General features: G+C 35.9%; 1 protein-coding gene across 1 annotated transcript; it reads left to right on the forward strand.

Moving 5' to 3' along the window:
• The first annotated feature begins 597 nt into the window (after nucleotides 1-597).
• On the forward strand, nucleotides 598-25811 carry washc5 (WASH complex subunit 5). The gene is made up of 29 exons (XM_065298628.1): nucleotides 598-692; nucleotides 974-1201; nucleotides 1298-1443; nucleotides 2922-3006; nucleotides 3087-3187; nucleotides 3272-3464; nucleotides 3535-3687; nucleotides 3891-4004; nucleotides 4262-4433; nucleotides 8267-8394; nucleotides 8471-8600; nucleotides 8699-8811; nucleotides 8929-9095; nucleotides 9182-9257; nucleotides 9335-9445; nucleotides 9551-9691; nucleotides 11162-11242; nucleotides 11757-11858; nucleotides 11982-12161; nucleotides 12240-12364; nucleotides 12442-12604; nucleotides 12736-12838; nucleotides 13221-13300; nucleotides 21787-21890; nucleotides 21976-22105; nucleotides 23373-23469; nucleotides 23570-23723; nucleotides 25199-25286; nucleotides 25592-25811. The coding sequence occupies exons 2-29, from the start codon at nucleotides 1016-1018 to the stop codon at nucleotides 25646-25648; spliced, it is 3480 nt and encodes a 1159-aa protein (XP_065154700.1). The 5' UTR covers nucleotides 598-692; nucleotides 974-1015; the 3' UTR covers nucleotides 25649-25811.
• The last annotated feature ends 367 nt before the right edge of the window (nucleotides 25812-26178 follow it).

The following is a 26178-nucleotide window of genomic DNA, read 5'->3' on the forward strand; positions in this document are numbered from 1 at the left end:
TGCACATCAGTAATGTTATTAGTATGTTTGTTAAAACTAGTTATATTTCCTAATTAAACTAAGGCCTAGTCCTGGTTTAAACTAATCCCTGTCTGGGAACCCACCCCTAAAATGTGTTTACTAATGATTTAAAATGGATGATTTATCAATTAGGGACACTTTTGACTACTTCTTGAAAAAATAAACTTTTTATTAAACCTTTTTTCTATTTTAATATTGTAATATATTAGGGACAATGTGTTCCTATGTGAAGCAACTGTACACATAAATTATCAGATTTTTTTATATTCGTCAATCGTTAAACATTTTTTATTTATTTTTTTATTGCCAGGGTTTCAATATACAATATGTTACATGGAAATGCACAGAGCTATATATAATTTGTAAATACAATTACTATTATTACAATAATGAGCGAAAAAAATTAAGAGAAAGGAGAGGGTAACGTTACACAGGGATTTTTAACAGAAACAGTAAAGGATGGAGCACAGGTTTAATATCTTAATAGCTTTAGTAATTTTGGAAGATGAAAGATCGAATTTCCCTTTCAAAACAATCGTAAAACTCTTATTTTGAAGGGTTTCCTCGTACGCAGCCATTAACCCAAAGTGTTGGGCGGAGCGACCAATGAGCTCTCCTCGTGACACTCACGTGATTTGTAAACAGGAAGTGTCTGTTCTCCACTGCAGTGGGTGAGTGATCAGAATCTCAAATGAACCAAAATACATTTTTTACATTTCATTAGCGGAGCTTTGTGCGTGTTTATTTATTATAATTAATTACTTTATAGTGAAAGGTATCCAGTGCATTCAAGCCGTAGATTATTACTGACATATGTATGAAAATAAAGTTTGTAATTTAGCATGAGTGTATGATGATCTAATATGTATCGATTTATTGTATGCATGTGATTTTATCTATATGATTACGTTAGTATTTTGTATGTAATGCTTTTGTTGTTGAATGTCATTAGATCAGGCCATCACAGAGGAGACCTGCTGTTGTTTTCCTCATCATGGTGGATTTTCTGGCAGAGAATAATCTGTGTGGACAAGCCATACTGAGAATTGTGTCCAGAGGAAATGCCATCATAGCAGAATTACTGAGACTGTCAGATTTTATTCCAGCTGTTTTCAGACTCAAAGACAAGAGTGACCAGCAGAAATATGGAGACATAATATGTGACTTCAGTTACTTTAAAGTACTATTACTTCATTTCTTTTCTAATACTTTCAATTCATTGTGTTTCAAACAGCATTTGTAAAGAATTAACTCTAATGTGAATCTTTGATTTTAGGGTCAGGAGTATTATGAGAGTAAGCTGGAAGCAAAGCCAGAGCTGCAGGATTTGGATGAGGAATTTCGGGAAAACAACATTGAAATATTGACACGGTTTTACCTGGCCTTTGAGAGCGTCCATAAATATGTGGTAGACTTGATAAGGTATGCAGTGTGCAATGTTTTTAAATGCAACCTTGCTAAAAACTAGGGCTGTCAAAAGATTAATTGCGATTAATCACATACAAAATAAAAGTTTACACTGTGTGTAATTATATATATATATATATATATATATATATAAATAAATACACACACATTAATATTTTGTATTTAAGAAACATGTATATTTCTATATATTTTGATATTATAAATATAAATAAAAAATATAATATAATAGAAATAATTCTTTTCTTAAATTCATACATGTTTGCATGTATTTATATATACATAATAAATACACACAGTACACACACACACACATATATGATGCAAACACAAACTTTTATTTTGTATGTGATTAATCGCGATTAATCTTTTGCCAGCCCTACTAAAAACTATAAAAACCATCACAGAAATTCTAACGGCGCATTCACACGGGGCATCAGCGTTGACGCTTCCCATTCACTTTTAATGGGTGACGTCAAGCGTTGGCGAACTGAATTGTGGATCCGTCGGCGCCGCGTCAGTGCCGTTGCTCGTGGCAGAAGTTGAACATTTCTCAACTTTTCAAGCGGCAACGCGTGCGTCAGCCAATCATATCGCCTTATGCAAATAACTTAGGCAGAGCTAGCCAATTAGATTTATGGAAGACCGGAGCTTGTGTTGCGGCCACTGTGATTGGCTGTTGGCCACGCTTCAGACAAGCCTTCCGTTAAGCGTTAACGCTTACGCCCCGTGTGAATGCGCCGTAATGGTTTTAATTGTTATATTATTGGTTTTAATGGAAACTAATATGTTCTCTAATTGGTGGGAACCAAAAGACCCAAAACACATTACATAAAGACATTTTATAATGGTTTTAATGGTGGTGTATTTAATCCATTAGAATTGATGGTTTATGCAATGGCTTTTATTGTTTTTAGCAGGCTATTTCTGGGAAAAGTTTTTGTAAAACATCTAAAAATAAAATAAATCTTAATAATATTATTTTAGTTTATAATAACAATTGTTAGCTCTGTTAAAAATGAGGAAAAATCCAAACCCCAATTCATCGATTTGGGTTAAAGGTGCAGTGTGTAAATTTTAGCGAAATCTAGTGGTGAGGTTGCGAATTGCAACCAATGGCTTAATCCACTGCTCACCCCTCGCTTTTGAAACACATAGATAAACATGTCATTGTCGGAGACAACTTAGTAAAAAATTCGTCCATTAAGGGCTTCTGTAGAAAAATGGCGGCGCAAAATGGCGACTTCCATGTAAGGGGACCCTCTCTGTATGTAGATAAAAAGGTCTCGTTAATAAACACATAATGGTTCATTATGAAAGGGTTTATACACCCCTGATAATATAGTTTTGTATATGATTTTGCATTTCTGTCAAGAGATCCTTCTAAAAATTACACACTGCACCTTTAACTGGAGCAAATATGTTGATCAATATTGAACCTCACACAAATTCACCTGATATTGCTTCCTCTGAAGGTACTTGGATGACCTGAATGAAGGGGTTTATATACAACAAACACTGGAGACCGTTTTACTAAATGAAGATGGAAAACAACTCCTGGTAATATTTGATTATTTTCTTGCTTCACTAAATAAAACTCTTGTGTTTATCATCATTAAATGATAAATGTGTTGTGTTAGTGTGAAGCTCTGTATCTCTATGGAGTCATGTTACTGGTCATTGATCAGAAGATGGACGGAGAGGTGAGAGAGAGAATGCTGGTGTCTTACTACAGATACAGGTGAGACTGGATTCAGTTCATTTTGTGAAAATATAACTTTGATATCTATAATATTGTATATTAAATATATTCTTTCACCTCCAGTGCTGCTCGCTCCTCTGCCGACTCCAACCTGGATGACATCTGTAAGCTCTTACGCAGCACAGGTTATTCCAGCAACCCGGGAGCCAAACGGCCACCCAACTACCCCGAGAGTTACTTTCAGAGAGTTCCCATCAGCCCCACCTTCATCAGCATGGTGATCGGTCGCCTGCGCTCCGACGACATTTACAACCAGGTAAGGACTTTGACACATAACTTGATTGGGATGGTGTTTTGCGGCTTGTATTAAGGATTATTTGTCGCAGGTTTATGCATATCCTCTGCCGGAGCATCGCAGCACAGCTCTGGCCACACAGGCGGCGATGCTCTGTGTCTGTTTATACTTCAGCCCCTCCATCCTGCACACACAGCAGGCCAAGATGAGAGAGATTGTGGACAAATACTTCCCAGACAACTGGGTGAGACCGAACTTTAATTTGATAATGTTAAGCTGGAAAGTGAATGTGGTTATATGTTTGAAAAAAAAAACCTTCAAGCTTGTTATAAGTAAACAGTAATGTAAAGTCAGACGGGTTTAATCTTAAAATAAGCTTCATCAAGGATTTCAAAGTGCATTGTTGTAACAGTGAATCTTTAAACTTGATTGTGTATAAATCCTCAGGTAATAAGCATATACATGGGGATCACTGTGAACTTGATGGAGGCCTGGGATCCATATAAAGCTGCTAAAACAGCCCTTAACTATACACTTGATACAGCCAACATCAGAGAACAGGTAGTGTATCACATATACACACACACTTCATCTTAACCAGAGTCATTGTGAGGAAAAATTTGCTTTTATATCCTCATCCATTCCAGGATATTTATGCATTTACACATTTTATTCAAAGCCACTTATAGCGCTATATATTTTTATCAGCATGTGTGTTACCTGGGACTCGAAATCATGATTTTTGTGATGCTAACGCTATATTGAGCTGCACTGTGAATTATTACATGAACTTGCTACTATTGTGTTTTTGCTTTCAGTCCGGTCGATACGCTGCCAGCGTTGAGAGTCTGCGGCCACAGGTACAGCAGTTGTTGAAGGAGGGCTTCCTAAGAGAAGAAATCGTCTTGGATAACATTCCCAAACTGCTCAACTGCCTTCGTGATTGTAACGTCGCCATCCGATGGCTGATGCTGCACACTGCAGAGTCTGGTAAGTATTATTATTATTATCTAATTCAAGGATTCCCAAACTGGGGTTCGCGAACATTGCAGGGGGTTTGTGACTTAATGAAAAACATGTTATTAAAGGCACACAAGGCAAGTCTGAGTATTATTTCTCTACTAGCTCCCCCTAGTGTCTGGGAGTAAATGCTTTCTATATATGAGACTTTACGAGACTGAAGGACACCGGGTCGGATACAGTGAACTTGCAAGTGGGTATTCTTCCTACAGACGGTAGGGGCGGGCGAGAGAGTCTTCATTCATCATGTAATGAGTTATTTAACCATATACCGAGTTACGAAGATGATTTATTAACATAGAAATGCTGCCTTGTGTCCCTTTAATTACTTACAGTGTTTCCCACAGATCTGAAAAATATACTTGTGGTGGTGGCCGGTGAAAAAGGCGAGCATTATTATCTACAGGCAAAAAAAAATTCTATTATACACACAACTAGTAATGTGTGACCTAACCCAATACTTTGATTTAATTAACATTTTTATTAATTTCGCATTATAGTTCATAAATCCAACCACCCCAAACTATCTTGGCCTTCTTTTTGCCATGAACAAAGCTGACACTGTTTGTCAAAGCACCACAAAATCAATTTACTTACATTTAAATTAAAAGATGCAAATAAATGAGTTTAAAATAAAAAAAGGTAATGACAAAAATACATTTTATTGGTTTAATCTGCATGTAATGTGACTATTACACAACAATAGAAAACATTACAAGATGAAGGTAATATTATCAATAACTTTGTAAAATACTTCTGATTTAAGAATTAAAAATAGATGAAAAATAAATAAAAGTTAAATATACAAGTGTGCCAAAAAAAAAAAATTGTTCATGATTCTCCTGTATATTTTGTAAAAGTTCAATAAACAGATTTAAAAAAAAAAAAAAAAAAAAAAAACGTGTTTTCTATACCAAGAAATTGACCAGATGAAAATCACTATTTTCTGTTACAAACGTTCACATAGCTGATTTTTTTTCCGCAAAATGCAATAAATCCAAGTTTTTTTTCAAAATCCTATAAATCTATTTAATCAATATATAAATGTGCATTCATCTTTGTCATGTTATATTCATTTAGTTGACTAGTGTTATACACTGATAAAAAATAAACATTAATAGCATTAATCAAAACACTAACTTTGTCATATTAATAACACTGTCATTGCTGCTGTCGTCCTTGGGTCGTCGTCGCTGAACTTTTTGACAGCCATCAGCTGTAATGTTTTGGTCCTGCTCGATTTCCGTTGACTTCGAGTAAAATAATGGAAAGTTTTTCATAAGATCTTCTGAGATCAGCGTGTTAGCATGACAGAAGCTTGATGCTGTTGGAAGAACAAGCAACAGCCGGCATTTTTCTTTCGCCTGAGTGCCTCTCATGTAAATTATTCGATTTGAATTGCTTAATCCCAGAAAACCACCACAGGTTTATCAATGTCATCAAAGTATTATTTTGTTTTTGTTTGTTTATTGATCACGAAGTACAAAGTAGATGAGGAAAACTAGGATTCTGTGTGTATTCAAAGCGCCGCCATTGTTGTTTACAATGCGTGGAATGGTGCACTGTGATTGGTTAAGCGGATTTATTGCATTCTGCAGAGAAGGAAGAGTGGCGTTTGTCGCAGTTTGGAAAAAAGCAAGAAAAGATGACAGAATAACATGGCGGATATCAGATTTTGTGTAAAATGAAGAATTTACTTTTATAATACTTACCAGATACAATACTGGTTTTGGTAGTAACTAATTAAAAAATGTGTTTATCACATTTTGTTGTTGCTATTATTATTTTGTAATGCTTTGAATGCATTCAATTTTGATAGTATTAGTCAATAATTTGGCTAATCCTTAACTTTCTATTATTTAACTTAGTTTAACATTGTTAACAATATCTCTTATTCCTACTTTATATCTTTGTGTAGCCTGTAGACTGTGTTTATTGTTTACTTTTAAAGGTGCACTGCATTGTGTAACTTTTAGTAGGATCTCTTGACAGAAATGCAATATAATATACATAATTATAATATTAGTGACCTTACATTATGAACTGTGTTGTTTTTATTACATTGAGACGTTTTTATCTACTTACACCGCGGGTCCCATTACATGGAAGTCGCTGTCATGTTTCTACAGTAGCCCTAAATGGACAAACTGTTTTATAGAATGCATTTTGTCACAACGTTGTCTCAGACGATGACATGTTTTTCCTGTGGCGGCTACTGTATGTACACTATTGGCGCTTTTCCATTGCATAGTACCCCACGGTTTAGTTTAGTTTGGGTCGGGTCAGCTTACTTTTGGGAGCTTTTCCATTGGGTGCAGTACGTAGTACCCGATACTTTTTTTCGTACCACCTCGGTTGGGGTTCCAAGCGACCCGAGCTGATACCAAACGTGACGCGAAAACACTGTAGGTCACTGATTGGTCTGAGAGAATCTTCACGTCATCGCTATAATGTAAATATTAGCTTTAGCTTACTGCTAGCTTGCGATGTCTCAAGCAAACATGTTGTTATCTGTGTTCTGCTATAAGTTTCCAAACACCCTTTTAGCGATGAAAAACATCCGCAGGTTGAGAATCCGGGACACCATAACAGTTTTTTCCAGACTTGCAGTTTGTGGCGGCACATTCGCGACGTGCACGTCCGCATTATATATTCTTAAATGCAACTTGAATGAGGCTCAGCGGGGCGCCGTCGACTGACGCCACGGGTCGGGTGTTTGAACAGAAACTGTCATGTGAGACAGAGGTAGTTATAAACGCGATGTGCAAACATCTATTTGTGGTGGCCAATTTTAATTTTGTGGCGGACTGAGCAATAAATGAATGTATGGGAATGTACAACAATGCTCTCAGGTGTATGATGTCACAGCAGTAGGCAGCGTAAATATAACGACACGCCTATAATCCCTCCCACTCCGAAGTGATAGTAAACTCGATGGAAAAGCTAACCACGCCAAAGTGAGGTGAGCTGACCCGACCCAAACTAAACTAAACCGTGGGGTACTATGCAATGGAAAAGCGCCATATGTGTTTTGAATGGAGGGATGAGCTGTGGACTGAGCCGTTGGTTGCGATTCACAATCTCACCGCTAGATGCCGCTAAAAACTACAAACTGGTTCTTTAATGGTAAATGTTAAAGGGGTCATAACGTGAAAAGCAGACTTTTTCCATGTTTAAGTGCTATAATTGGGTCCCCAGTGCTTCTATCAACCTATGAAAAATATCAACGCAGTTACTTTGTTTGGGTGAGCCATTTTCTGCAAGCTTGTTAAAAATTAGGTCGTTCAGTTTTCGCCTGTTTTGTCAGGTAGGAAGCAAGGCGAATTACAATAAAACCGCCCCCTTTATCTGCACTATCCAACCACAGCAGTGCCATTTAGTGCAGAGAGAGAGAGAGAGAGAGAAATTATTGACCGCACAATTGAGTTTCAGTTACAACAAACCACCATCATTGCGATCAGTGTTTGCATTTCATCCACTCATTTGCATTTTAAAGGACACACCCCAAAAATGGCACACTTTTGCCCAGGCCTACAAAGTGGCAATTTTAACATGCTATAATAAATTATCTGTGGAGTATTTTGAGCTAAAACTTCACATACACACTCTGGGGCCACCAAAGATTTATTTTACATCTTAAAAAAATCTCATAATGTGACCCCTTTAAATGCCCCCCTCATCTATCTGCTAAATGATTAAAATATTAATGTAAATATATCCTAAATATCCTAATAAATAATAATAATCAACATATTACTAGACTTTAAATTTTTTTGACAATTTGTCTGGTCTTTTTCTTGAAGCGTATGATCCAAACAACAAGAGATTGCGTCAGATCAAAGATCAAGTCATCAACGACTCCAAATACAACCCCAAAATTCTGTTTCAGCTGCTTCTGGATACAGCACAGTTTGAGTTCAGACTTAAAGAGGTAAAATCTCTTTTTATCCCTCTCTCTTTCTCTCTCATCTACTTCTCTCTTGCATTAATGTTTGTGTGGTTCTCAGATGTTCAAGCAGATGTTGGCAGAGAAACAGCTCAAGTGGGAGAGCTATAAGAAAGAAGGTTCAGAGAGAATGATGGAGCTTGCTGAGGTGTTTTCTGGGGTCAAACCGCTCACCAGGGTGGAGAAAAACGGTAAAATACTGTAGACGTACATGCTCGGATGCTAAGAAATACTTTTTATATACATTACGTCAGTCTGCTCATTTGTTTTGTTCGGAAACATAAATCAGAAAACCTTCAGGCCTGGTTCAGAGAGATCTCCAAACAGATCGAATCTCTCAACTACGAAGACTCGACGGCCGCTGGCAGGAAAACTGTGCAACTCATTCAGGCTCTAGTGGAGGTAAAACGCATCTGTGCCGTGCTGTCACCCTCTTTTCTGAATTTTCAAAATTTGGGTTGACAGACACCTGATTGTACTCATCCAACAACATATACATCTATCCATTCTCTATTAAAGGTGCAAGAGTTTCATCAGCTGGAGTCGAACCTGCAAGTTTGTCAGTTCCTGGCGGACACGCGCAAGTTCCTCCATCAAATGATTCGCACCATCAACATCAAAGAGGAAGTTCTCATTACTATGCAGATAGTTGGGGATTTGTCTTACGCCTGGCAGATCATTGACAGGTGATGACATCACTTTGATATAACATTTGGGATTTCTCCTAGGCCTGTTTAAAGTTAGTTAACATCTCCAAATGTGATTCTTACAGCTTTACTTCGATAATGCAAGAGAGCATTAGAGCAAACCCCTCAATGGTGACCAAACTCAGAGCCACTTTTCTAAAGGTGAGCACCTTGGTGATTTCATGGCACTATTTATTGATAAATATGGAATTTAACTTGTGTGTTATGAAAACGAACAGCTGGCTTCTGCCCTGGATTTGCCTCTGTTGAGGATCAACCAGGTCAACAGTCCTGATCTACTCAGCGTTTCTCAGTTTTACTCCGGAGAGCTGGTGGCTTACGTCAGAAAGGTTTGAACATGACATTTCTTCTAATATTTCTATCTAATATTTGAACACTCACAGGTTTTGGCATGTGACCTCATTTGAAATGTTTTTTAAATGAATGTACAACAGGTCCTGCAGATTATTCCAGAGAGTATGTTCACCTCACTGGCCAAAATCATCAAACTGCAGACACATGACATTATTGAAGTGCCCACACGTCTGGACAAAGACAAACTAAAGGACTACGCTCAGCTCAACGCCCGCTATGAGGTATGAGAGTTTCAAAGACAGGTTGTAGGATTACCAGTAATTTACCGGTAAGCGCTATGTGTGAACGAAAAATATAGGATTACCGGTATTTAGAACGGATGACGTCAGACCGCGCTGACAGCTTCGGGCCAATCAGAACGTTTTTATACAGATGACGCGTTTACCCCCGCACTGTTTACGGACGTTTCCACACACATGCTGCTTAAAAGTCGAGCACACCTGAAGTAAACATCCACATTTCTTCACCAAAGTTGTTTAAAACAGCTTATACCATCTATTTGCCAAATTGCCGATGTCCTTAGCACATTCTCTGTGAAGCCTAATGTGCAAACGCAGGTTTCGTTTGACGCCGCCTTACGCAATGTTGTTTGGTCACGAGCAACTTCGCGACTATCAGCGTTTGCCACACATGTGAAAACAACAAAATACGTGAAGTAAAATTGTGCAGTCTGAACTCTGCATAAGAGAAAACATTTGCATGAAAAAAACGTGTTGCTGATGAGTTTTTATGGTTATTTGTAATACCGCAATTATCCACTAGATGGCACACTTACCCAATTTATAAAAAAACTAAAGCAAAAACTATTATTTATTAATTTTACACTCCGTGTATGTATTGATAATCGTTCTGAATCTGATCTCTAACAAAATTCCTTTACAAAAATGCAATTATTTCAGCTTTTTGCTAAATTTTTTTATTTTTGAAGAAAATTACCTATATTTTATAAGCAGAGAAAAAATAGATAGGATGAAACTTTTTTCCCCTTAGTTTGTTTATTTATTGTTTGTTTGAAAGCAGAGGACCTGTTCTTTCATTTGATATATTTGTTGTATGTTTATATATATTTCAGAACAAAATTTTCCTGGAAGGCATTTTGTGAAACTTTTGTGAAAATCACCAAAAATGCTGGGGGGCAACTTTTCAAAAAATGCTGGCGGGGAATGAGTTAAAAGGAAAAACTGTAATTTGTTGTGGAACATTTTTACAAATGACTTATTTGTGAGCATTGCAATACATGTGCCCTCATAATCTTTAATCAAAAGTGCAAATCTCCCTCCTTGAAATGTATGGCATTTGGGCGGGGTCCGGGAAAATATTGCAGCGATTAGCAACACGACCCAACTTCAAACAATCCAGTCAGTTCTCGATGGACGAATTAAAATTCAACCCTGCCTTATTTCATTTCAGAAGCCGTTTCACTCGGATAAACTTCACCACACAATCCCTACTTCCGTTTCATGGCGACTTTAAGCGTTGTCTTTTGTTATTGTGAAATAGTGACCTCTAGTGGTAAAATCTTACATATTTTGGCTTTAATATTGACTGAGTAAAGTCATGCCAAAGATTGAAATTAAAGTGAAATCAAACTTTGATGCACCTCATCTCATCATTAGATTATGAGACTTTAACCTGGATTTCACAGACAGGGTCACAAATTTCAATTAAATTTAATCTTTTTTATTTAACAGGTGGCTAAACTCACTCATGCTATTTCAGTCTTTACTGAAGGCATTCTGATGATGAAGACCACGCTTGTCGGCATCATCAAGGTACGTTTCATTTGCCTGAATGTACGGTGTTCCTGTACCTTAACTGTACTTAAAAAAATCTTTGCTTTGGATGAAATCGTCCGCTAAATCTAATGTAAAAGTTTACACATACAGTATACTGATGAAATGTAAACTTCTTTAAATGGACAGTTCACTTAAAAATTAAAATTCTGTCATCATTTAATCACCTTCATGTTTTTTTAAACCTGTATGAGTTTCTTTATTCTGTTGAACACACAAGAAGATTTTTTGTATTATTGTATATTGTATACAATTATTGTATTAGAGTATATAAATAAACATCATAAACCTAGGTAACACCAATAAAAAATAAAAATAAATTAAAAAAAATAAAAATAAAAAATTACACAAGGGGGTTTTCATAAAAAAACACACAAGAAGATAAATGATGGTAAAACACACAGTTGACAGTACACATTGACTTCCATAGTAGGAAAAACAAATACTATGGAAGTGAAATACTATGGTTTATTCAGTGAACTCTTTTTTTCAGGTGGATCCAAAGCAGCTGTTAGAGGACGGTATTAGGAAAGAGCTTGTGAAACGTGTCGCCTTTGCCCTGCACAAGGGTCTCATCTTCAACCCCAAGGCCAAAGTGAGAAGTCCTTCATCTTACACCTCTCTATTTATTTTAGAAATTCGTGGCATGTCTTTTAGTACATCATTGCTGGCTTTGTTCTGTGTCATTTAATGCCATTCCCATCATTTCCGATTTCAGACCAGCGAGCTGATGCCCAAGCTAAAAGAAATGGGTGCCACCATGGATGGATTTTATCGCTCGTTTGAGTACATTCAGGATTACGTGAGCATCTACGGACTGAAGATCTGGCAGGAGGAAGTCTCCCGAATCATTAACTACAACGTCGAGCAGGAGTGTAACAGCTTTCTCAGAACAAAGGTTTATGTTGAGCTTGTTTTATATTCAGATTTAGATTTTTTGTTTGACTGCCGGTAACTTAAAGATGCCTTGTTTCAGATCCAAGACTGGCAAAGCGTTTACCAGTCCACCCACATTCCAATTCCTAAATATCCGCCAGTGGATGAATCCGCCACATTCATTGGACGTCTTTGCAGGGAAATCTTAAGGATCACCGATCCAAAGTAAAGTACTAAGTTGTACTAAATGCCTTATTTGACAGAATCAGCAGAAGTTTCACACGCATTCTTATTCCTTTCAGAACGACGTGTTATATTGATCAGCTGAACACATGGTATGACATGAAGTCACATCAGGAAGTGACCAACAATCGACTCTTTTCTGAGATTCAGGGAACGCTGGGAACCTTCGGGCTGAATGGACTCGACCGTCTCTTGTGTTTCATGATTGTCAAAGAGTTGCAGGTAAACGTTCAGGGCGTAAAAATCACCTCTTCACTGTAAATGTTATTTGAATGTTAAATAATTAATAGTATATTTAAATATTTAAAAATAATAATTGTATGCTATTTAATATTAATTTGTTTCTCCTGAAGAATTTCCTATCAGTCCTTCAGAAGAACATCCTAAAAGACAAAGCTGTGGTTGATGTCTTCAAAGCTCTGCAGGCAACTGTCAGTCCTGTCAAAGGGATTGTGGGTATGTTTGTGTTTGACCATCATTAATTCACTACTTTTTGTAAGTTTGACACTAATTCCCATAATAGATAGATCATTAGGATATTAAGTAAATATGATCCTATCATAAAAATGTATTTATTATTAGTAATATGTGTTGCTAAGGACTTCATTTGGACAACTTTAAAGGCAATTTTCTCAAAATTTAGATTTTTTGCACCATCAGATTTCAAATATTTAAATAGTATCTCAGCCAAAATATTGGCCTATACTAACAAACCATATATTTATGGAAAGCTTATATATTCAATGTGCAGATTATGTATAAATCAGAATAAAGAAATTGACCCTTATGGTTTTGTGGTCCAGGGTTACATTATGAAATTTGTGTTCTTCAATTTCAGCAAATGCAAGCAAAGTCTACGCCAACGCTGTGGCCAAAACTCAGAAGATCTGGGCTGCATATCTTGAATCCATCATGAAGGTTTTCGATTAATTTTATTTTGCATGCATGACTTCTAGGTAGACTACTTTTATTCATGTTATTTCCTTTATGTTCAAACAAATTAGCGTCGCACACCTGAAGTCAATAGATAGGTGCGTAGGATAAGACGACAAAAAGTCTCAAAATGTACAAAGAACAATTCCCGCACACTATCTGCTTGCTGAAAAAATGTATTTAATGAAAGTTGCGTTGCAACGTTTCGATCAACTGATCTTCATCAGGCAACTGCAATTGTTACAAACATCATCAAATATAAATGGACAAATGTCCAATCACAATGTAGAAAAACAAATCACATGATAGGTGCATCATTCAAAATAGTCACATGATTACATCTCAATTCAATAATCTCATGATATCATTTAATATATGTAACCCGATACACAACTCATATGTAAGTCTAATACACAATTCAAAGCATCACATTAAAAAGTGCTTCATTATTTAACCCTAAAGGTGATAAAGTTTGAAGAGTATCGATCCAATAGAGTTCACGTCTCAGTAATAGTAAATCAATATCACCACCTCTAGGTGGCATATTCACCTTTTCAATTCCACAAAAGCGTAGTGAGGAAACATCATGATTAAGTGCATTAAAATGGGTCGCTACCGGGTAATTCATATCCTTTCTTCTGATTGAACTTTTGTGTTCACTAATTCTTAGCTTAAGTTGACGTGTTGTTTTTCCCACATATCCCAAACCACAAGGACAGCGTATCAAATAAATCACGTGTGTAGAGACACAAGTGATTACTGACTTAATGTCAAACTTTTTTCCGGTTCTAGGATGACTAAAAAAAGAAGTTTTGAAGGTGTTGTTACATTGTGCACAATTTCCACAGCGATAATTTCCATTAGGTAAAGGGCTGATTAATCTCTGTGAAGGACTCGGAGTATTCTTCTGAAATTGCGCATGTACAAGACAATCTTTTAAGTTCCTAGCCCTTCTAAATACAATCAATGGGGGATCTTGAAAAATGGCACTTAATTCTGAATCGGAAGACAAAAGGTGCCAATGTTTTTTGAGGATCGATCTAATCAGATGAGATTGAGAAGAATGGGTAGTAATGAAAGTGAAAGAATGTTTTTTAGATAATTTGGTCTTCTTTTTTAACAATTCAGAGCGTGTCTTAAGAAGAGTTACATTAAAAGCTTCGTCAATCCATTTAGAGGGATATCCCCGATCTAAGAATTTATTTTTCATAATTAAAGCCTTCTCTATGAAATCAGTGTCAGAATGGCAAATTCTTCTTAGTCTGAAGAATTGACTTTTTGGAAGGCCCTTTTTCAAAGCGATAGAGTGAAAGCTGTTGGCTAAAAGTAATGTGTTGCGATCAGTGTCTTTTGTGTATAGAGTCGTAATCAATTTCCCATCATTTTTCAAGACCCACATATCAAGAAAATGTACTTTTGTGTCATTGATCTCACAAGTGAATTCCAAATCCTCGATAAAGCTGTTCAAGATAGACACAAATTTACTAACATCATTTTGATTGCCCAAAAAAATACAAAACACATCATCAATATATCTGTACCATTTCAAGATCTGAGAAAAATATGGATTTTTTTCAGGATTACACACAAAACAATGTTCAAAATGACCCACAAACAAATTAGCGTAATTGGGGGCAAAAATCGAACCCATAGCTGTACCACTTATCTGAAGATAATAGTCTTTATCAAAGCTAAAATAGTTATATTTCAGAACATATTTAGCCATATCGATCAAAAAATCAGTCGGAGGTGTAACATCACTCCGTGTAGAAAGATAATACTTCAGGGCATCTAGTCCCTTCTCATGTGAGATGTTGGTATATAGACTAGTAATGTCCAAAGTCAGTAACAGAGCATTCTCAGGTAAATCATGTAATTCAGAAATCTTGTTGATAAAGTCAGTTGAGTCCCTAATGTAGGCAGGTAAGGCCTGTACATAAGGTTTGATGAAATAGTCCACATACTGAGATAAAGGAGCTAATAGGGAATTAGTCTGTGCCACAATGGGGCGACCTGGAGGGTCTGTTAACCTCTTATGTATCTTAGGTAGAGTGTAAAACACAGGTATCACAGGATGTAAACAATTCAAGAATTGAAACTCAGCTTGAGATATCCAATCTAACGCTTTAGCATTTTCCAAAAACTTTTGAACATCAGTTTGGAACCTCTTAGTAGGGTCATTAGGAAGTTTTTTATAGAATTTCAAGTTTTGTAATTGTGAGAGACATTCTTGCTGGTACTTAGTCAAATCTTGGACTACAATAGCCCCTCCTTTGTCCGCTGGTTTAATGATAATCGACGGGTCATTAATCAATTCAGCAAGGGCTTTTTTCTCAGGAAGAGAAAGATTGTGAGACAGTTTCTTAGACACGGAGCAGGATTTCATAATATCTTGTTCAACAACCCGACAAAAGGTATGAATCGTATGGTTATTAACATAAGGACAAAAAGTGCTCCTAGGTTTGAAAGGGGTCTTGGAAGAGAACGTACTAGTGGACTGAGAAAAGAAGTAACGCAATTTAATCTGTCTGAAACATTTGAATAAATCAACTTTCAGGCCAAATGCATTAACACCACTAGTCGGGACAAAAGACAAACCTTTAGACAGGATACTGTTTTGATCATCAGAAAGTTCTTTGTCCGAAATGTTAATTACCGTCTCTTTACGAAGTTGCGGGTCCACGGACGTGAGTGTCTTTGAAGCTCTACGGCCTCGTCGGCATTTTTTCTTCTGTTTGGTCTGTTTCCCGGAGTCCGTTTGTCCAAAAAAACAGAAGAAGAATCCTGGGCGCTGGAGTCACTGTCCATAGTGAAATCACTGCTCGTAGCAACATCAGATCCATGATCGATACGTACTCCACATCTCCTCTGTGTCCGCGAGCGCGATGCTCCTCTCGCGGCTCCTCGGGCTGCTGAAGTAACAGAGCGCTGGAGGGTAATGGTCGGCTCGGATGGACTAAAATCCCATGGATAAACTTCATTACGGAGATAATCCTCAGTGTCACGTTTATATTTCCTCAGTTTAATCTCCTTCAAATTATCACTGTATTTCTTCGTGGACGTCTCTATAGATACCCGAAGTGAATCAAAGTTATGTACAGGCCTTACCTGCCTACATTAGGGACTCAACTGACTTTATCAACAAGATTTCTGAATTACATGATTTACCTGAGAATGCTCTGTTACTGACTTTGGACATTACTAGTCTATATACCAACATCTCACATGAGAAGGGACTAGATGCCCTGAAGTATTATCTTTCTACACGGAGTGATGTTACACCTCCGACTGATTTTTTGATCGATATGGCTAAATATGTTCTGAAATATAACTATTTTAGCTTTGATAAAGACTATTATCTTCAGATAAGTGGTACAGCTATGGGTTCGATTTTTGCCCCCAATTACGCTAATTTGTTTGTGGGTCATTTTGAACATTGTTTTGTGTGTAATCCTGAAAAAAATCCATATTTTTCTCAGATCTTGAAATGGTACAGATATATTGATGATGTGTTTTGTATTTTTTTGGGCAATCAAAATGATGTTAGTAAATTTGTGTCTATCTTGAACAGCTTTATCGAGGATTTGGAATTCACTTGTGAGATCAATGACACAAAAGTACATTTTCTTGATATGTGGGTCTTGAAAAATGATGGGAAATTGATTACGACTCTATACACAAAAGACACTGATCGCAACACATTACTTTTAGCCAACAGCTTTCACTCTATCGCTTTGAAAAAGGGCCTTCCAAAAAGTCAATTCTTCAGACTAAGAAGAATTTGCCATTCTGACACTGATTTCATAGAGAAGGCTTTAATTATGAAAAATAAATTCTTAGATCGGGGATATCCCTCTAAATGGATTGACGAAGCTTTTAATGTAACTCTTCTTAAGACACGCTCTGAATTGTTAAAAAAGAAGACCAAATTATCTAAAAAACATTCTTTCACTTTCATTACTACCCATTCTTCTCAATCTCATCTGATTAGATCGATCCTCAAAAAACATTGGCACCTTTTGTCTTCCGATTCAGAATTAAGTGCCATTTTTCAAGATCCCCCATTGATTGTATTTAGAAGGGCTAGGAACTTAAAAGATTGTCTTGTACATGCGCAATTTCAGAAGAATACTCCGAGTCCTTCACAGAGATTAATCAGCCCTTTACCTAATGGAAATTATCGCTGTGGAAATTGTGCACAATGTAACAACACCTTCAAAACTTCTTTTTTTAGTCATCCTAGAACCGGAAAAAAGTTTGACATTAAGTCAGTAATCACTTGTGTCTCTACACACGTGATTTATTTGATACGCTGTCCTTGTGGTTTGGGATATGTGGGAAAAACAACACGTCAACTTAAGCTAAGAATTAGTGAACACAAAAGTTCAATCAGAAGAAAGGATATGAATTACCCGGTAGCGACCCATTTTAATGCACTTAATCATGATGTTTCCTCACTACGCTTTTGTGGAATTGAAAAGGTGAATATGCCACCTAGAGGTGGTGATATTGATTTACTATTACTGAGACGTGAACTCTATTGGATCGATACTCTTCAAACTTTATCACCTTTAGGGTTAAATGATGAAGCACTTTTTATGTGATGCTTTGAATTGTGTATTAGACTTACATATGAGTTGTGTATCGGGTTACATATATTAAATGATATCATGAGATTATTGAATTGAGATGTAATCATGTGACTATTTTGAATGATGCACCTATCATGTGATTTGTTTTTCTACATTGTGATTGGACATTTGTCCATTTATATTTGATGATGTTTGTAACAATTGCAGTTGCCTGATGAAGATCAGTTGATCGAAACGTTGCAACGCAACTTTCATTAAATACATTTTTTCAGCAAGCAGATAGTGTGCGGAAATTGTTCTTTGTACATTTTGAGACTTTTTGTCGTCTTATCCTACGCACCTATCTATTGACTTCAGGTGTGCGACGCTAATTTGTTTGAGTATTGATTCGCACTGGCCAGCTCGCTGTCTAGTTGAATTGCACGTTTACGCACCCAGAGGCTTGCTATTTTTGTGGATATGACTTCCTTTCAAGATATTAACTTATTGACTGAGAATCGCGCCAATTCTTTTGCATTCACGCATGAAGAGGCGGAAAAGATTCTGTTCCCAACACAGGACATGGAATTGAACTTCACACAGAATGAACACAGAGTGCGGTTGGAGAGACTTTACCACAAGTAAACACGTCTTAAAATGCATGGGTCTACACTCAGTGAATACTGGAGGAACAGGAGGATTCCACGCGGATTGAGGATTCCAAAACCCCCCACTCTATGTAAACATAATCCGGAGTTTCTAAGGAAGTGGAGTGAGATCCTTAATAAATGTTCTTTGGATCTTATGCTTTTAATCATTGAACAAGTCACTGCTGATGTAAAAGAGACCCATGAGAACATTGTCAGTTTGGAAGAGCAGATCAAAACCACACCGCACGTAGACTTTGATTCACTTCGGGTATCTATAGAGACGTCCACGAAGAAATACAGTGATAATTTGAAGGAGATTAAACTGAGGAAATATAAACGTGACACTGAGGATTATCTCCGTAATGAAGTTTATCCATGGGATTTTAGTCCATCCGAGCCGACCATTACCCTCCAGCGCTCTGTTACTTCAGCAGCCCGAGGAGCCGCGAGAGGAGCATCGCGCTCGCGGACACAGAGGAGATGTGGAGTACGTATCGATCATGGATCTGATGTTGCTACGAGCAGTGATTTCACTATGGACAGTGACTCCAGCGCCCAGGATTCTTCTTCTGTTTTTTTTGGACAAACGGACTCCGGGAAACAGACCAAACAGAAGAAAAAATGCCGACGAGGCCGTAGAGCTTCAAAGACACTCACGTCCGTGGACCCGCAACTTCGTAAAGAGACGGTAATTAACATTTCGGACAAAGAACTTTCTGATGATCAAAACAGTATCCTGTCTAAAGGTTTGTCTTTTGTCCCGACTAGTGGTGTTAATGCATTTGGCCTGAAAGTTGATTTATTCAAATGTTTCAGACAGATTAAATTGCGTTACTTCTTTTCTCAGTCCACTAGTACGTTCTCTTCCAAGACCCCTTTCAAACCTAGGAGCACTTTTTGTCCTTATGTTAATAACCATACGATTCATACCTTTTGTCGAGTTGTTGAACAAGATATTATGAAATCCTGCTCCGTGTCTAAGAAACTGTCTCACAATCTTTCTCTTCCTGAGAAAAAAGCCCTTGCTGAATTGATTAATGACCCGTCGATTATCATTAAACCAGCGGACAAAGGAGGGGCTATTGTAGTCCAAGATTTGACTAAGTACCAGCAAGAATGTCTCTCACAATTACAAAACTTGAAATTCTATAAAAAACTTCCTAATGACCCTACTAAGAGGTTCCAAACTGATGTTCAAAAGTTTTTGGAAAATGCTAAAGCGTTAGATTGGATATCTCAAGCTGAGTTTCAATTCTTGAATTGTTTACATCCTGTGATACCTGTGTTTTACACTCTACCTAAGATACATAAGAGGTTAACAGACCCTCCAGGTCGCCCCATTGTGGCACAGACTAATTCCCTATTAGCTCCTTTATCTCAGTATGTGGACTATTTCATCAAACCTTATGTACAGGCCTTACCTGCCTACATTAGGGACTCAACTGACTTTATCAACAAGATTTCTGAATTACATGATTTACCTGAGAATGCTCTGTTACTGACTTTGGACATTACTAGTCTATATACCAACATCTCACATGAGAAGGGACTAGATGCCCTGAAGTATTATCTTTCTACACGGAGTGATGTTACACCTCCGACTGATTTTTTGATCGATATGGCTAAATATGTTCTGAAATATAACTATTTTAGCTTTGATAAAGACTATTATCTTCAGATAAGTGGTACAGCTATGGGTTCGATTTTTGCCCCCAATTACGCTAATTTGTTTGTGGGTCATTTTGAACATTGTTTTGTGTGTAATCCTGAAAAAAATCCATATTTTTCTCAGATCTTGAAATGGTACAGATATATTGATGATGTGTTTTGTATTTTTTTGGGCAATCAAAATGATGTTAGTAAATTTGTGTCTATCTTGAACAGCTTTATCGAGGATTTGGAATTCACTTGTGAGATCAATGACACAAAAGTACATTTTCTTGATATGTGGGTCTTGAAAAATGATGGGAAATTGATTACGACTCTATACACAAAAGACACTGATCGCAACACATTACTTTTAGCCAACAGCTTTCACTCTATCGCTTTGAAAAAGGGCCTTCCAAAAAGTCAATTCTTCAGACTAAGAAGAATTTGCCATTCTGACACTGATTTCATAGAGAAGGCTTTAATTATGAAAAATAAATTCTTAGATCGGGGATATCCCTCTAAATGGATTGACGAAGCTTTTAATGTAACTCTTCTTAAGACACGCTCTGAATTGTTAAAAAAGAAGACCAAATTATCTAAAAAACATTCTTTCACTTTCATTACTACCCATTCTTCTCAATCTCATCTGATTAGATCGATCCTCAAAAAACATTGGCACCTTTTGTCTTCCGATTCAGAATTAAGTGCCATTTTTCAAGATCCCCCATTGATTGTATTTAGAAGGGCTAGGAACTTAAAAGATTGTCTTGTACATGCGCAATTTCAGAAGAATACTCCGAGTCCTTCACAGAGATTAATCAGCCCTTTACCTAATGGAAATTATCGCTGTGGAAATTGTGCACAATGTAACAACACCTTCAAAACTTCTTTTTTTAGTCATCCTAGAACCGGAAAAAAGTTTGACATTAAGTCAGTAATCACTTGTGTCTCTACACACGTGATTTATTTGATACGCTGTCCTTGTGGTTTGGGATATGTGGGAAAAACAACACGTCAACTTAAGCTAAGAATTAGTGAACACAAAAGTTCAATCAGAAGAAAGGATATGAATTACCCGGTAGCGACCCATTTTAATGCACTTAATCATGATGTTTCCTCACTACGCTTTTGTGGAATTGAAAAGGTGAATATGCCACCTAGAGGTGGTGATATTGATTTACTATTACTGAGACGTGAACTCTATTGGATCGATACTCTTCAAACTTTATCACCTTTAGGGTTAAATGATGAAGCACTTTTTAATGTGATGCTTTGAATTGTGTATTAGACTTACATATGAGTTGTGTATCGGGTTACATATATTAAATGATATCATGAGATTATTGAATTGAGATGTAATCATGTGACTATTTTGAATGATGCACCTATCATGTGATTTGTTTTTCTACATTGTGATTGGACATTTGTCCATTTATATTTGATGATGTTTGTAACAATTGCAGTTGCCTGATGAAGATCAGTTGATCGAAACGTTGCAACGCAACTTTCATTAAATACATTTTTTCAGCAAGCAGATAGTGTGCGGGAATTGTTCTTTGTACATTTCCTTTATGTTGAAAATCTCTTGAATTGTTCACAGGTGGGTCAGATGCAGATCTTGAGGCAACAGATCGCCAATGAACTGAACTACTCCTGCAAATTTGACTCGAAACATCTCGGTGCCGCGCTGGATAATCTAAACAAGTCTGTCGGAAATGTTTTCTCTCTTATTTCTTAGCACAGAAAATCACTTGTGGACAACTTACAGTGGTAACGCAATACATTTCAGGTCTCTCCTAGCCGACATTGAAGCACATTATCAGGATCCATCCCTGCCGTACCCCAAAGAGGAGAACACGCTTCTCTATGAGATCACGGCTTACCTGGAGGCCGCTGGAATCCACAACCCATTAAACAAGGTTAGGACCTCACATCATCATGAAGAAGTCAACCCAGATTCATGTTAGACAGAAATTTTAATGCATTGTCTTGTGTTACTGTAGCTCAGTTGGTTGAGCATTGTGTTAGCAGTGCAAAGGTTGTGGGTTGATTCTCATAGAACGCAAGTTACCAATAAAATGATTTTCAAGAAAAAAAAATTTTTTTGTCTTGTTTTCAGTAAAAATATCTAAAAAGTCTTAAATTAAGAAGCTTTTTCTTGATGTGCAAAACGACCAAAGAAAATAAGTCTAGTTTTTAGACAAAAATATCAAATTTAAGTGATTTTGTGCATAAAACAAGCAAAAAATCTTGAAATTTTTTCTTAAACACTAAATTTAAGAAATAGCTTACCCCATTGGCAGATTTTTTTTGCTTGTTTTATGCACAAAATCACTTAAATTTTATATTTGGTCTAAAAACTAGACTTATTTTCTTGGGTCGTTTTGCTCATCAAGAAAAAGCATCTTAATTAAAAAAAAATTAGATATTTTTTACTGAAACCAAGACAAAAATACTAACTTTTTTTCTTGAAAATCTTTTTTTGCAGTATAGGAAATAAGTCTAGTTTTTAGACAAAAAATATCAAATTTAAGTGATTTTGTGCATAAAACAAGCAAAAAATATTGAACATTTTTCTTAAACACGAAATTTTAGAAAAAAAAACAAGCTTAGCCCATTGGCAGATTTTTTTTGCTTGTTTTATGCACAAAATCACTTAAATTTAATATTTGGTCTAAAAACTTATTTTCTTGGGTCGTTTTGCTCATCAAAAAAAAGCATCTTAATTTTTCTTGAAAATCTTTTTTTGCAGTGTAGGAAATAAGTCTAGTTTTAAGACAAAAAATATTAGTAAATTAGTGCTAAAACAAGCAAAAAATCTGCCAATGGAATAAGAAAAAAATTCTTAAAATAAGATTACTTTTTCATAAACACTTAATTCAAGAAAAATTTTCTTATTCCAAAATCTAGATTTCTTTGCTTGTTTTAAGCACAAATTTGCATAAATTAAATATTTTTTGTCTAAAAACTAGACTTATTTTGCTAGGTCATCTGGTTTCTTCAAGAAAATACATCTTCATTTAAGAATTTTTAGATATTTTAATTGAAAACAATTCTTTGCAGTGTGTGTATGTTTTGATCATCGCTCTGAATCTGAACTCTCAGGTGATAACAAGAGAACAAATTAAGAAAGGATGAGAACTTTTTTCTTTTTTTTTTCTTTTGTTTATTTGGTAAATTTTTCAGATTTACATCACAACGAAGCGTCTGCCTTTTTTCCCCACCGTGAACTTCCTGTTCCTCATTGCACAACTGCCAAAACTGCAGTACAATAAGAGCCAAGGTCTGAAAGTGGATTCTGTGCATGCATACACATTAATTTTAACAATATGTATCAGAGTTCTTGCTTGTGTTTGTGTGATGGAGGTGTTTATACTTTACAGGAATGGCTTGCAGGAAGGCTACGGATCCGGTCGATTGGGCTCCTCTGGTTCTGGGTCTCTTGACTCTGCTTAAGCAGTTTCACTCCAGATACACCGAACAATTTCTGGCTCTGATTGGTCAGTTTATTCGCTCCATAATGGAGCAGTGCACCAGGTATTTTTGTCTTGACATTATTTTATGAGTATTAAAGGGATAGTTCACCCAAAAATAAGAATTCTGTCATAATTTTCTCCCTCTCCTGTTGTTACAAACGTGTATACATTTCTTTGTTCGGATGAACATGAAGAAAGATATTTTGAGAAATGTTTGTAAGCAAACTGATCAGAGACCCCATTGACTTCCATAATAGGAAAAATAATATATGGAAGTGAATAGGGCTCATGATCGGTTTAGTTACAAACATTCCTCAAAATATCTTCCTTCGTGTTCATCAGAACAAAGAAATTTATACACGTTTGTAACAACAGGAGAGGGAGAAAATGATGAGAACATTTTCATTTTTGGGTAAACTATCCCTTTAAGCACATTTTTCCTAATTTTTTTATTAAAAATGTAATACAGTATTTTTAATATACATATATGTGACTCTGGAACACAAAACCAGTCACAAAGGTCTAAATAAATGCTGAGATACAATGATTTGAAAATCTGGAATCCTAGGATGCAAAAAAATCTAAATATTGAGACACGTATTACTAATGATAAACACATTTTTGATATAAAAACATTTACAAAATATATTCATGGCAGATGATCTTTACTTAATATATCCTAATGATTTTTGGAATAAAAATGTATAATTTTGATCCATACAATGTATTGTTGACAATTGCTACAATTATACCCGTGCGACTTATGACTGATTTTGTGGTCTAAGGTCACAAATTGTTTCTTTACTTGGAAAAAAGATTACAATTTTATACTCAATGGCAGGGGTGGCCAAACTTTTTCCTACCAAAGGCCAAGAATCAAACCTGACTAAGCGCTGTGGGCCGAAAATAAATGTTGCTGTGTGTTGTGTATTAAAATTAAAGTTGCCCTGATTTTCCTAATTAATAATTTTCTAATTTTAGAAAATAAATAAGCAAACATTACTCTGAAAATAAAACGGCATTAGTTATGCATAAACAAAGGAATTTTTTCCTTTTGTCTGTGTGCCACTGTCTCGACCTCTTCATTATTAGCTTATAGTACCCGAGTTCGTTGAGTTTCGTGATGCATGCTATACACTTTCAAATATGCATGTACATAAAAAAATGCATTTACTTTAATTTCTTGCATTTAATTAAAATTAAAATTTTTGTAATGTCTAATAAAACACAATTTTTTACATTTTAGAAAATGTTTAATTAGAAATATGAACATCTGCTTCAATGACATTTACCCTTTTCCCTTATCTCACATAAGGGAAAAGGTAATTTTGCTCTATGGTATTGAGAATGGGAGTGGCTTAAGTAATATGAAAATCTTATTTGTTAAAATAAGGCTCCACTTGTTGTAAACAAACTATATGAAGTATAATTGATGATTGTAATACTGTATATTAGTCAGACAGCTCTAAACAGGTTTTGTGAGATTCACCCTGAAAAGTTATGTTACCCTGAGCATTGTTAATCTCTTTGTTGCAGTCAGAAGATTCCAGATATGCCATCAGATGTAGTCGGGGCATTAATGTTTCTGGAGGACTATGTGCGCTACACTAAACTACCCAGAAAGGTAAGAAATATGAATACCATGATGACGGAAATATTTGTGCCCGGTCTCACAGAAAATAAAATCTATGTTTGAGCTGTTTTAACTGTAATAAAAAAATATATATATATATATCAGTGCCATTATTTTTCTCAATATGCACACCTGTAATGTTTTCCTAAGGCATTTATAAATGTGACTTAAGTATCATAATTCAACTAAGGTATAGTCCTTTTTTGTGAATCCGGGCCTAGTTTTTTCTTTTTAAAAGCCACAAATATTATACAGTATGAGAAAAATGTGTTTGTTTTACTTTTTTATGTTTTTAGGTGGCGGAGGCTCACGTGCCAAGTTTCATATTTGATGAATTCAGAACTGTGCTGTAAATGTGTGCTGAATCATATTTGATAACAACATTCGTCTTTTTCTTGAAGCACTAATGAAATGAGCAACTAGAGTTTTGTAACATTTAAATTTTGTGTCCCTTTGTAATACTGTTATTGTCGCTGTTACTGATCAAATATGTGTAATAAAATTCCCCAATGTGTATTATTTTTAATCATTTTTAAATTAAGGGAAAATCATTTAAAAATGAGAAAGTTTTCTTACAAAACAAGAAGCAAAATAACAAGCGTAACACTTTACAGTGAGGTGGTATTTGTTAACATAAATGCATTAGCTCACATAAACTAACAATGAACAATACAGTTTTTATTCATCTTCGTCCATGTTAGTTTTAGCATTTACTTATACATTTTTTGTAAATCTAAAGTTGTAACCGTCAACATTAGTTAATGCAAACTACCATGAAGATTTGTATTGGCATTAACTAACATTAAATACATAATAATGTATTTACATAAATATTAGTATAACATAAATACTGAACAACTATATTGCTCATTATTAGTTCTTG

The sequence above is a fragment of the Paramisgurnus dabryanus genome, chromosome 13, assembly GCF_030506205.2.
Source record: "Paramisgurnus dabryanus chromosome 13, PD_genome_1.1, whole genome shotgun sequence".
Classification (NCBI taxonomy): Eukaryota; Metazoa; Chordata; class Actinopteri; order Cypriniformes; family Cobitidae; genus Paramisgurnus; species Paramisgurnus dabryanus.

What these genes read in the sequence shown, in the direction of transcription:
- washc5 (XM_065298628.1), top strand. Translation starts at nt 1,016, where the DNA reads ATGGTGGATTTTCTGGCAGAGAATAATCTGTGTGGACAAGCCATACTG. An exon ending in TCATTCAGGCTCTAGTGGAG is followed by an intron (nt 8,812 to 8,928) that starts GTAAAACGCATC and finishes TCTCTATTAAAG; the next exon opens with GTGCAAGAGTTTCATCAGCT. An exon ending in GCAGTACAATAAGAGCCAAG is followed by an intron (nt 23,470 to 23,569) that starts GTCTGAAAGTGG and finishes TATACTTTACAG; the next exon opens with GAATGGCTTGCAGGAAGGCT.